General features: G+C 33.9%; 1 protein-coding gene across 1 annotated transcript in view; it reads right to left on the reverse strand.

The window, feature by feature from the left end:
- Nucleotides 1-3,051: 3,051 nt before the first annotated feature.
- LOC132543535 (cilia- and flagella-associated protein 61-like) overlaps nt 3,052-13,224 on the reverse strand; it is a 48,219-nt gene continuing 38,046 nt past the window's right edge. The window contains exons 24-29 of the mRNA XM_060207052.1: nt 10,986-11,062; nt 10,531-10,635; nt 5,624-5,727; nt 4,944-5,034; nt 4,553-4,612; nt 3,052-3,910 (exon numbers count right to left, since the gene is read on the reverse strand). Of these exons, the coding sequence (XP_060063035.1) occupies nt 3,770-3,910; nt 4,553-4,612; nt 4,944-5,034; nt 5,624-5,727; nt 10,531-10,635; nt 10,986-11,062 (578 nt within the window). The 3' untranslated portion in view covers nt 3,052-3,769. The remainder of the gene's footprint in view (nt 3,911-4,552; nt 4,613-4,943; nt 5,035-5,623; nt 5,728-10,530; nt 10,636-10,985; nt 11,063-13,224) is intronic.

Below are 13,224 nucleotides of genomic sequence, written 5' to 3' on the forward strand. Positions count from 1 at the left end.
AGTAGCACGTGTTTGGGCCTATGATCTCCCTTTCAGTAGCACGTGTTTGGGCCTATGATCTCCCTTTCAGTAGCACGTGTTTGGGCCTATGATCTCCCTTTCAGTAGCACGTGTTTGGGCCTATGATCTCCCTTTCAGTAGCACGTGTTTGGGCCTATGATCTCCCTTTCAGTAGCACGTGTTTGGGCCTATGATCTCCCTTTCAGTAGCACGTGTTTGGGCCTATGATCTCCCTTTCAGTAGCACGTGTTTGGGCCTATGATCTCCCTTTCAGTAGCACGTGTTTGGGCCGATTCTGGCCGGTTTTCACACTTGTTTTCTGCATTTCCAACATTCTGGCCCCTATCATCACTAAAGAATCTGTGGATCACAGCAGCTATTAGTGTATAATACTGTTTCAACAAGCCTTTTGTATAGTCATGCACAGACAGACCACAGGGATTTGTCTACCTGATTATTTCCATCTACATTTCCGAATTCGTCAGGTCATTACTTTGTTTACACTTAGCCAATCTCGTTCATCAAACATTCATTGGAAAGATAAAACATTTCTCTTCAAGGAAACACATATATATATTACTAAGATCTGCAACCCCTAGAAAAAGCATAATTGAAAAACAATGTGTTTTTCCTTCTCGGGAGTTACACTGCTATCACTATAATACATATGTATGGACCGTAGGTCGGGAATTCGTGCTAAATCCCTGTATCTTCAATCTGCAGTAGTTCGATATTGAAACAATCGTCCCCGATATCACGATTTCCTTGAAAGATGCCGACATCTGACTGATCAACTACCAACGCAAGGTTTCAGGAGATGCTGGCGGAGACTATAGGGAAGGTTTGTCGACGCCATCATGATCTCATTGAGAAATGTGCTATTTTCTCGATTGATATGAAGTTGGATGTGTATGATGTCCGTCAGAGTATTTTGTACTCTTATACTCAATTCAGAACACGTGGCACCGGCGGATGTCGTGGATAAAACAGATGTTTACCCTTGTGGAACACCTGGCCTCATTCTCTTGTACTTTTTAAGGTCCTCCGTGTAAATCCTTTAAGCTTCTTTTGTCCTCGTTTATGTGTAGATGTCGGAGGTATGTAGTCTTAAGTATTCTTTTTGAAAATTACCGACCGCCAACTAATTTCTCTTACCTAATACCGAAAGTAAAGTGGCATTTTCTGTCTAAAAACAAATCAAAACGGACATATTATTTAAAAAAAAATTTTAAATGTCAATAGGACGTAATTCTCAGCCCGTCGGCTGTCAATCTTACCTCTATACCACCTGATAGAGTTAAACAAAGGGAAGTAACTCTAGGAGATCAGAATGATGCAAACCAAAAGTGGGTCGAAGTGAAAATGACACTGTATGTACCAATTTGTCGAGAAGCTCCCAGGGGCGGGACAGATATGATGGGACGGACGGATATTGTCAACACTATGTGTCCCCAGAAAGTGGCAGGGACATCAAAAACAATTAATAAAACGCGATTCGAAAGTGATCTGTGCTACAAAACAACTACCATATATTTCATTGAATAAACATTAATTCAAAGTCACCTTGATAACAAAACCAATATCTTCGGGGTATTGTAATAAGTTGTTTACGCTTTTTGTTGAATGACAGGTTTTCAGCAAAAACATTTAAGAAACTGAAGCCAAATTTATCTCTAAATATGCATTTGATAGATTTACAATAATACAGAATACTTCATGTTAAACTAACATCAAGTTGTAACATTGTGTAGACTGTTACATATCAAAACAAATGACATCATGGGTATCTCATGGTCACATAATATATTTTGAAGGACTTCTTCTGAAGAACCATAAGGTCTAGAGTCGTCATACTTGGTAAGTTGCTATTATAGGATGAATGGCTATTCAGTTTTTTACCCATGTTATCTAGACACTTACTCCAGGGTGAAGTTAGTCATATGAAAATTTTTCATTATTTCACTTCCAGGAAGTTAGTGACCCAATCTTAGGTTATGTTGACTGTAATTCAAAAAAACGATAATGCTCCTATACCTTAATCTAATGACCTTGACCATGTTCAAGGTCACCAGTGTAAAGAGAGCTACACTATCAATACAGAACTACACTTCTAAGCTTGCTGGGATGAAGTTCGATCAAATTTGTTTAGATAAATCACTTCGACCCATGTTGGATCTCTTGGGAGCCAAACGTATTGATTTTTTTTATCACTTTTCCTAACTGACCACAGAACCTAGCAAAATGATCTGTAGCTTTCATAAACATTTTGTAATGGTCACTAATGTCATTCAATTACAGAGAACATCCAAAGTTTTCAATCTCCATATACATAACCATCATTATTCTCTTTCCTGAGGATCTACAAAACATCTGATATAAACTGGGAGAGAAACCATATATATATATTGGCGCTTCATTTGAAATTGAATGAAAGTCTTGGAGAGTTTTTTTTGGTGTGTTTGTGAGAGCCTGGCATGAAATCTCATCAATTGAAAACAAATTTTAAATACTTTGTATCACAAAACTCAATAAAAGTTACATTCTGACATATTTTAAAGTCAAATATGGATCCATTTTTGTTTTGTCATTTTCAATTCATGACCTAATATGTTATTGTCCATATCATGTCATCAAATAGATTTCTGACAGATGCAGCCACTGGAAAAACTGCAAGGTATATTACACTACTGACATGCAAAAATATTACATGTACAAAATCACTGAACAGGTGGGTTATGTGATTAACATATTTATCTTTTCAATTTGTTTATTTCCAAGGCTTTGACAAAAGAATAAATCTCAAATCTTATAAAACAGATCAAGAGAGTAAAAAAAAAGTATGAACACTGTATGAATATAATTGGTGACATTTTATTTCAACAGAAAATACAGGTAAATAAATACAGGTAGACACAGTGTACTACACCGTTCTTTTAACTCGGAGTAAACATATTAATTTTATTTTTTCATTTTTTAGTTATAAGTTATAAAGAAATGGACAAAAAACAAATGTAATGAGACACACTTACAACTACAATGTATGTTGTCACTTTTTGTTACCATCAAATAAAGCAATATTTTGAATACTTATCACAGCTGGTTTGGGACTTGTTTCATGCAAAATTATAAAAATATATAAAGATGTATACAGTTATTAGAGATTTTCATAATATTTAACGATAACTCCACTTACTTGTTCTGCTGCTCCCACAAAATATTTCTGTAAAAATTGTAAATGAAAGGGACGGCTTTTCTCTATATAGTTTAGTACATACTTTTGTGACATATTCTCCTGTTTTTTCATATTCATTTGACAGCAGTTTTACAGAAAAAATTTATATTTGGCAAAAAGAAACTGCCATTAACAGTTAAAATATCATGAAATAAGAATTTCAGTGTTCCAACTACACTTGTTTTCGACAGCTAGGTGCAAACGTATGCAAAATGTTTGTCAGTTGCAGGGTTTTTCAGAAAAATATAAAATACAATTTATTTTCAATTTTCACAATTCTCTTTTTATCTGTACATTATATCAGATCCATCATCAGTCTAACTATTTACACTGACAATTACTTTGCTGTCCTTGTTTCACAAAAATGCCATATTGATGATGGAAGAATGTTTTCATTTTCACATTTTCATTTTGGTTTTCATCCAAGTGTCTTCTCATTTCAACACTACTCTGTCTAAAAGACTGAAAAATTCAGTATTGTCAATCCATATTTTTAAAGTTTGTTTCTGTTTCACTTTCTACTGATGTGAATCTTTTTTACACCATGCCAGGTTTGGCATACATTGGTAGATGGTAATAGTTGTAACTTATAAAACTGAGAAGTCTGGTTTCTACAGCACGCTTTGCTCCACTGGTTCGGTACATCTCTAACAGTTCCGTTTTCTGACTCTCGTTCATCTGGAGATACAAAAGTTTTACATTAATGTCTTCATCCCTTCTCAAAACATTGAAGTGTTTGTCAGCTCGTTAATTCTTTCTTCATAAATGAATATAATTTAATAGAATGCAACTGACTGCTGTGACAAAGTTATTACATAAATCCTCAACAAAATTTCTGTATCTGATAGAAGAATGTTGTGGTGTTTGAATTGATAAATGTTATTTAAGACTTTATTTTCCTGTTAGACCTTTTATAACCTTACATTTTCACCATCCTTGAACAACACTTTACACATAGGAAGGTCTTTTTATCCAACTCTCTATATCATACATATTCTGACAGAATCAACAATAGCCACTGAACCAGCAGAGAATATGTTCTAATGTAGATCAACCTTTAGATATTTTTATTTTAAACATTTATCTGTCATGAAACTGATACACAAGTGCTATTTTCGTAATGAAAATTTTTAAATAAGTCTGAATAATAACAGACAAATTGCAGCAATTTTAGATTCCAGAACAGATCAAAATCCGGATTTTTTTTTTCATTTGACATATTTCGAACCCTCAGGGTTCCTTCAATCATTTCAGAAGGGAGTTCGAGTAAATAATATTCATGTACATATATGATGCCCTGCAATCGATCAAGATACTTACAGCAACATCCTCATCCACCACCTGTCGTACGCGTTCTTCAACTGACTCTTGTCCGGGGCCCTATAAAATAGTCATCCCATCATGATTTCATATCTTAAAAACTGACATTTTATTTGTATAATAAAGAAAACAGACTGTTAAAATACTAAATAGTAACCATCATTCAAGTCATGGTGAAGAGTCAAGCTGAAATTTTATTTACTTTTGAGACAAGACCAAGTCTTTCTGTTATACAGACGTATCTATAAATAGGAATTTTGTATATCTCAAAGATTTAACTTTGAAAGATCCTTTAACTGACATGGAAAGGCAATTTTAACAGGTCAAATCTTTGCTCTACTGTGAGAAACATTTTATTTTCTGTGATGTGTTAAAGCTTGATGATACTTACTGGACTAGTAATAAGGAGTTCTCGTACTTCATCTCGGAAATCTGCGAATCTGTCGTGATATACAGCCAGGCACCACTTCTCCATGAAATAGCTGCAGTGTATTTTAAAAGAACATTGTAAAATAATTTTTAGAAATTGGAAACTTGATAAGTTAGCCATCTTGAAACCAAGCATCAGTAACTTGTTCTTTGAATGCTGGATAAGTGGGACACTTTATTCCAGGTCAGTGTGTCAGTATAACATTGGCTGGACCTAAATTGTTTACTGGATTAACACACTCAAAACAAATAATTTTTTGTGATTTGCCTCGGCCAGGATTAACAAATTTCCACATAACAATCATCTAAAGATGCAACATGTTTCTTTAAAATCATATATTTTCATGATACTTAAATTTTGTGGTTTTATAAAATGTGCATTTTCGTTGGCACTTGATTTCGTTGATAAATCTACTTGTACTATAATCCATGTTTCTCATCTGTTTTCCTGGATTAACCACAAATTCTACAAAAATAAAACCTCGACAAAATATAATGATTCTACAGAAACTACACAAAATCGATCAACAACAAAATATTATTTATGTAAGAGACACTAGTATTATCTGGACATATCGGAACAAGAAACGTGACAGCATTCACTGCCAGACTTTTGAATCTGAGAAGGATCTTTATACACACCCAATGAAATCTTTGATCAAGCCCTCGTTAAACCTCGAGACCAAATTGCTGAGGCTTCTCTCATGCAGTCCATACAGGCAGTTGAAATTGCTGCTCGGAATCGGCTGAAAAATAAAAATATAACTGAAACATAATGTCTGTTCACGCTTAAAAACTTCAATAGGACCCTAAATAAAGATCAAATCGTCACATCAAAGAAATATACGCATATTTACAGAATTAGGGACAAAATATGCCCATATTCAAACTTTGAAGAAGAAAATGTTTCTGTATTCAGACACATCAATAGAATATGCCGATATTCATTCATGTCAGAATGTGCCAATACACAAAGAACGAAATATTCAGTCGGACATCCAAATGTTATTACACCTCAAACAAAATCTGATCACATATTTATTTAAAAAAAAATAATTCAATACTGCATCTTTAATGTAAAAATATGATTATTTAAAAGTTGACTTTCCTACTGATTAACTCATAGACTGAAAAAACATAGAAATTTTAAACTAAGGTTTTACATTAAGGAATCTGTGTTTAACACATTAACATAATGTTTTCTTATGTCAATGGTTGAGCTTTTAACAAGAGTCACTACACCAGTGAATATTTGTTTCAAAAGTGAGTTGACTGAACGAGCAAACAAATTTGCCATTAGACATAAAAATACCTGTGGTAGACATGAAAGCATATCAATGAATTTGTTGTTGTTTGTGATCAAAATAAACTGGCCGTTTGTAGATTTTAAACATCTTTTCTCTTTTAAGACTTTGCTTTGTTATTTTCAATCAGAAGTCTATGTGCATGGTAACACAAGGTAAACCTATTACAGTATATGAAATAGAGAACTGGACAATATTCTCAGAAGTATCAGGACTTGGATCTTTTTCTGTTGTATCTATTACATCATAGATTAGAATTTTAATAAAGAAATAATGAAAGAAAGAAAAAAAATAGCAAAACCACAGTGAAACTTTGTTTTACTTCAATAACTAATTAGAGATGTATTTTTTTAGGCTTAAAGAAAATAAGTTCCTACCATATAAGGCTGATACAGAATTTTACTTTCCATTGATAAGAACATTAAAAGGAACGCTTCTTTAAACTGTAATGGCAGGAAAGTGCACAGTAATGAAGATTCCAAATTACATGAGAGAAAAAAAAGAGAACTTATTTTGTGTTAAAGATCTATCTTCCCATAGGTTTAGATTTTATCTAATGATGTTTAAGTTTTGTTTGTTTAGGACTTTGTAAGCAGATTACAGTGAATTGCAAATCAAGATGGCATCCAAAGACATTGGGGACACTTTAGGGCAAATTTAAAATGACATTGTAATAAAAAAAATGTTTGATTCTAGTGTAGCATAGAAAATGAACATTTTAAAATCTTTGTTGGGAGAACCTCGTATTTTTGGTTCCTCATAGACAGCTAGTTCTGTTACAATAGATTTTAACACAGTTGCCTACAATGAAGTTGGCTGGAGTTTGATTTTCTTGGTTGGATATGAAATAAGGTTATTTTTTGTGGGAAGGTTCATGGGTTTTTTTCCTATACAATATCAACTTTTGATGTTATCAGTATGATGTCATCAGTATGATGTCAGTATGATGTCGTCAGTATGATGACCTCCGTATGATGTCATGATGTCGTCAGTATGATTTCGTCAGTATGATGTCATCAGTATGATGTCATCAGTACGATGTCGTCAGTATGATGTCAGTATGATGTCTGTATGATGTCGTCAGTATGTCATCAGTATGATGACGTCAGTATGATGTCGTTGGTATGATGTCATCAGTATGATGTCGTCTGTGTGATGTCGTCAGTATGATGTCATCAGTATGATGTCCTCAGTATGATGTTGTCAGTATGATGTCGTCAGTATGATGTCCTCAGTATGATGTCATGATGTCATCAGTATGATGTCGTCAGTATGATGTCATCAGTATGATGTTGTCAGTACGATGTCCTCAGTACGATGTCGTCAGTACGATGTCATCAGTATGATGTCCTCAGTATGATGTCGTCAGTATGATGTCGTCGGTATGATGTCATCAGCATGATGTTGTCTGTGTGATGTCGTCAGTATGATGTCATCAGTATGATGTTATGGTTAATCCCAAGGCAAGGTTTAGTAGGAGTGCACAAATTACATCTCCTACCTCTGATAGGCACTTTTGTAGTTCCATCACAATGAAATATCATCATCCTCACAAAGTAGCAATGACACTATACCCTGTCACATGTACTGACTACAATAGACTAACATATACCATATATCATCCATTTCAGCTGAACATCAGGCACAGAGCAGACAGTTTGCATTCAAGGAATTCCAAACCATTATGTTCTTATATCAGGCAGGATTGAAAATTGAAACAATAAAACTGCGAAAGCAAGAACATTACTGAGTTAAAGTGTTAACAATCATTTGTTTTACTGAAATGATGACAAGGTCAACAATGTGATGATATTAAATCAATATACAAGTTTCTGCTGATTTCATGCATTAAATAAATCAAAAAGTGTTTAATTATATCAGGGCCTCAACACCTGTAATATTCTGCTGTATACGACTTCAAGCTTTCTTATAAAACATTAACCTATCTGGCACAAACAGGACCCATATCTAAACCATTAAGAAAGTTCAAATACTCTGAATAACTGAGAATGTATCTACATATATATCAAAAACAACTAGAAAGTAGATCAAATACCTAATAATACTGCTTAGCGAGTTTAAGCTCCTTAAGTGTCCTACAAAAAGCTGTTTTTATCATTAATACTTCGTCCTAACTGTCCCCCAGAGATGGTAATCCACAGTCTTAACTCTTCTTCAGAAATGGAATTCCGTCTAAAATTATCTTTTTTCACGGCATCACTGACATCATGTCAAAAGAAATTTGTACTATAGATATAAAGCAAAGAAATTTTATCATTTCTCCTTCCCCCGGAGAAATGGTCTTCCTACCTCTCTAATTTCCAAAGAAAAAAAAAGCTATATGTGATTACTTTTGTAAAAATAACACTTTTTTTTTTTTTTACCTGAAAGCTTTGCAAAAAAAATTTTTTTAAGGAGACACAAGATTAATGTCATTCGGATGTGAATTTATTAATCAGCACACCAGTCAATATTTACTATTAATTACACAAAGATACTACCCAGTTCAATTTCTTTAGTTTTAAAGAAAAAGACATTTTATTAGGTAAATGAAAATGTTTTTACAATGAAAAATTAGTTCAAGAGCAGTAACTCTTTGTTTACCAAACACTAAAAAAAAAATTGTGTTTATCAGTAAAACCAACATCATCCAATTTCCATCATACAAAAAAGGCTTTGATATAATAACGGTATGGATGCTTGGTAGACTTGATAGAAGTCCGTTGTTCATAGGCTTTTAAATGAAGACAGACGTGAGAGAATTTCTAAAAATAAAATATAATATCTTCTGTCAATTATTTTGTTTTTATTCCTAGAAGCCATGAAATAAACAATGGTTTTCTCTATTGTTATTTTCATTTTTAAGGTGTCTACTTTTCATGATTGTGCAACCTCCTCAAAAATAGCCTAAAAAACAGAACTACTGGAAAAAAACCTTGACAACACATATCGCACCACAATCTCCAAATTAATCATGTTGAAAAAATTTTTTAAATGTACATTGTTTTTCTATTTAGTTCTCCAAGATATTTATAATTGAAATATATCAATTATCCCAAAAGATACATGCACTCTGTACATCCTTATTCATTTCCTCCTGAGTGTAATTCATTAGTATTAAAATGACACGTAGCAAATGGCAAACCACAGGCCTAGATATGTCAGATGATTTGAAATCCTGATGAAATAGAACAGAAGCATTTCAACAGATATGTAAACAGAACACAACTATCCTTTATAAGTCTCCAGTTCCCTGATGGCCCAGGTCGTGCCTACCGTTTGTTGAGCTGTCTCTCGAGTTTCAAGTCCATTATAAACAAAAAGTCAATAAATGTTCTCGGTGCGTTACAGTAGCATAATAACAGCTTTATACTTGTAACGAAACAATTATGTTGTTGTTTTGTGTTTCATTAATGGCTCGTTTTGTGCATCTTACAGTTTATTAAAAACACTCTTTTGTCATTTGCTTAATAGTCAGTGTGTCTAGTATGTGGGTTTTCCATCTTTATCACAAAATTATCACATGATCTGATGAAATACATACTGGAATTTCCATAGTACCTAGGGAAATACTTAGTTTAACAGGAGAAAATTTACAAACATCCTACAGTAATAGCATTTCTTTCCATTATACCCAGAAACCAGTAGCTTCCACAGGTAAATAAAAGTCTTTTTTCCCAAAATGTCCAAAAACTTTAAGAATATTCCCTCAGGTATACAAATTCAAACAATACACTATTAAACAAAAATTTAATTTTGAAAAAATCATATTCAACTTTTGCTTACCATATATACATGTATTATTCATCGAAATATGATCAGCATTAGGGCTAAGCAATCTATGTTTAAGATATAAAATTTTAAAAGAGGCAAAACAAAGTAATGAGAACAATTTAACACCATAAACATTTGAAATAGAAAAAATGAAGGAAAGGCCAAAAAGCAACAAGAAAGTAAGACCACAGACCAAATTTTAGTATCATTTTTAACAGCTGAAGTTACTGAAACAGACTTGCTATTAGGGACAAAGATAAGGGAAACTTGAGGACAAAGAGAAGTTCTTATACAAAGGAAAACCAGAAGAACACAGATTTGTTGGAACAGCTGTCAGAAAGATCATGAAAAAATTTTCAGATCTAAGAAACTGATAATGACAAATATTTTGTCAAAAAGTGAAATAGCTTCAAAATATGCTTAACGTGAGTATATGTAGTCATTTTGCCAGGAATAAAACCCTGTTCTCACCTGTTTGGAGAGGACTGTGATGGTTTCTATTGTGTTGTACTGGTTGATGTGAAGACGGAAATATCCTGGATCTCCGTCCACCGTTCCTGTGATGAACTCTTTACCCTGGAAATAGAAAAATACAGCTAAACACGAATCTGTGATGTTCTATCAACAATACTTCGCATCAGAAAACTTCAATATTTCTTTTTCAGATGCCTATCAGTTCATGATAAACATAGATTTGCTTCAGTTACAATCATTTTCAATTAATAACACTTAATTAACAAGAAAAAAAAATTAATCCACATGATATTTTGAAATCTTGAAATCTAAATTTTTCTTCCCTTCCCCTACCCAACTTCCTTTTCAGTTTTTTCCATTAGATTTGTTTGATTGTATTTATCAATTCTTACTTTTTCATTCTCATATTGTAACTATGCTGTGATCTCTGTTACTAAGGGGTATGTACTTACATAGTCAGGCTGTGCCATCTGGTTACTAAGGGGTGTGTCTAGGCCTGGTTTAGCCACATGGAGATAATGGTAACCCCCTGCATACAACACGTTTAATAAAAAATTAATTAAGGAAATGAAACCAAGTAATTGATGCCAAAATTACAAAGACAATTATTCAGTAAAGTTCAGGAATGGCATCATGCGTGATCTCAGAAATGGATGGATCAAATGTAAAATTGTTCATTAAGCAATAACTTTTCTGTAATTTATGACTAGCAGCTTTCAAAACAGTGCATGAAAAGTTACATATCAGTAATTTTTACCTACAAACAACCCTATTTATCAGCTTATTGTCTCTTCCTGGAGATTAAGTAGCAAGACTATACACATTCATGCCCTTCTAAACAACATATGGCTCGATGTGCGACATTGAACTTGTGCTTTTTTCTACCACACAGAGATCAATAAATCAGAGAACAAACAATGGATATTTTCCAACATAGCTTTCATGAGTGTGTAACAATTTCCTGAAGTTCAGGAAGCAACAAGTTTCCGGATTCTTCAGAGTCGCCACGAATCAAAAGAATCCAAAATTGACCCTCGTTTTCAGTAAAATTGTATCAGCCTTCGACAAATGTACACCGCACAACATTTTTAAAAACTGCAGTCTGAAGGTCTACTATGATTCTGAAGACTTAATTGGTTCAGTAAACACAATCCATACACAGCAGATTGATTTACAATTTTCAGCTGTTTTTAATTCAATATGCCAAAGAACCCCTGATTAACGGTTTGTAACTTCCACGTAATATTACATCACTGTTGATTTCTTTACAGATACCACATGGTGTTTAAGCTGATTAACACTCTAACTCAAATTTCTATTGGGACTAACTGTTGTTCACGTTCCACTGGTCACTAAAATCATGTTACTTGTACATGTAGTTATTAGTCACAAACTATATTTTTTATTTAGTATCCAACAGAATATTAAAGATTTCATCAATGTACACTAGACTTTCCTATCTCAGTAAAATAAAACCTGTACAGAAAGACTATATGTACAATGTACTATCAGTAATTTAATACCTGTCAAGTATGACCACCTAAATGGTCAGTAAAATGGAACCTGTCAGGAAAGACTATCTATTCTGTCAGTCAATAAGAACCTGTCCAGAAAGGCCACCAAACCTCAGTGTCCTGTCAATGAAACAAAATCTGTCAGGAAAGACTATATGAATCAATGTATTATCAGCAAAGTTGAACCTGTCCTGAAAGGCCACCAAATCTCAGTGTCCTGTCAGTGGAACAGAATCTATCAGGAAAGACTATCTATTCTGTCAGTCAATAAGAACCTGTCCAGAAAGGCCACCAAACCTCAGTGTCCTGTCAATGAAACAAAATCTGTCAGGAAAGACTATATGAATCAATGTATTATCAGCAAAGTTGAACCTGTCCTGAAAGGCCACCAAATCTCAGTGTCCTGTCAGTGGAACAGAATCTATCAGGAAAGACTATCTATTCTGTTAGTCAAGTTGAACCTGTCCAGAAAGGCCACCAAATCTCTGTGTCCTGTCAGTGGAACAGAATCTATCAGGAAAGACTATATGAATCAATGTATTATCAGTTAAGTTGAACCTGTCCAGAAAGGCCACCAAATCTCAGTGTCCTGTCAGTGAAACAGAATCTGTCAGGGAAGACTATCTATTCTGTCAGTCAAGTAGAACCTGTCCAGAAAGGCCACCAAATCTCTGTGTCCTGTCAGTGGAACAAAAATTGTTTTCAATACTACAGATTCCTGAATTTTGCCCAAAAATGGTATCTTAGCAATCGGTCACGAAGAAAACCACATGGATTCCACTGCTCCAGTTACAATTTTGTATTCAAACTTAAAATACAGAGAAAAATATTTAAAAAGTGGAACATAAGCATCAGGTCTGATCTTCATCCTACTGTGAACATTTTCAAAATTCAAAGAAGGATGAACTTTATGTATTTCAAAGTTTTGTGAGCTCACAAACAACATTACAAGCATTAATGACTGACTATTTACTCTAAAGTAAGTGACTTACCGGGTAAAAGTCCGCCCTGGATCTTGGGGTTGTAGTAGAGTGGAATAGGTAAAGTAAGTGACTTACCGGGTAAAAGTCTACCCTGGATCTTGGGGTTGTGGTAGATTGGAATAGGAAAAGTAAGTGACTTACCGGGTAAAAGTCCACCCTGGATCTTGGGGTTGTGGTAGATTGGAATAGGAAAA

The sequence above is a fragment of the Ylistrum balloti genome, unplaced genomic scaffold (genome assembly GCF_031769215.1).
Source record: "Ylistrum balloti isolate Yb309-2 unplaced genomic scaffold, AGI_CSIRO_Ybal_v1 Utg369758, whole genome shotgun sequence".
NCBI classification, from domain to species: Eukaryota; Metazoa; Mollusca; class Bivalvia; order Pectinida; family Pectinidae; genus Ylistrum; species Ylistrum balloti.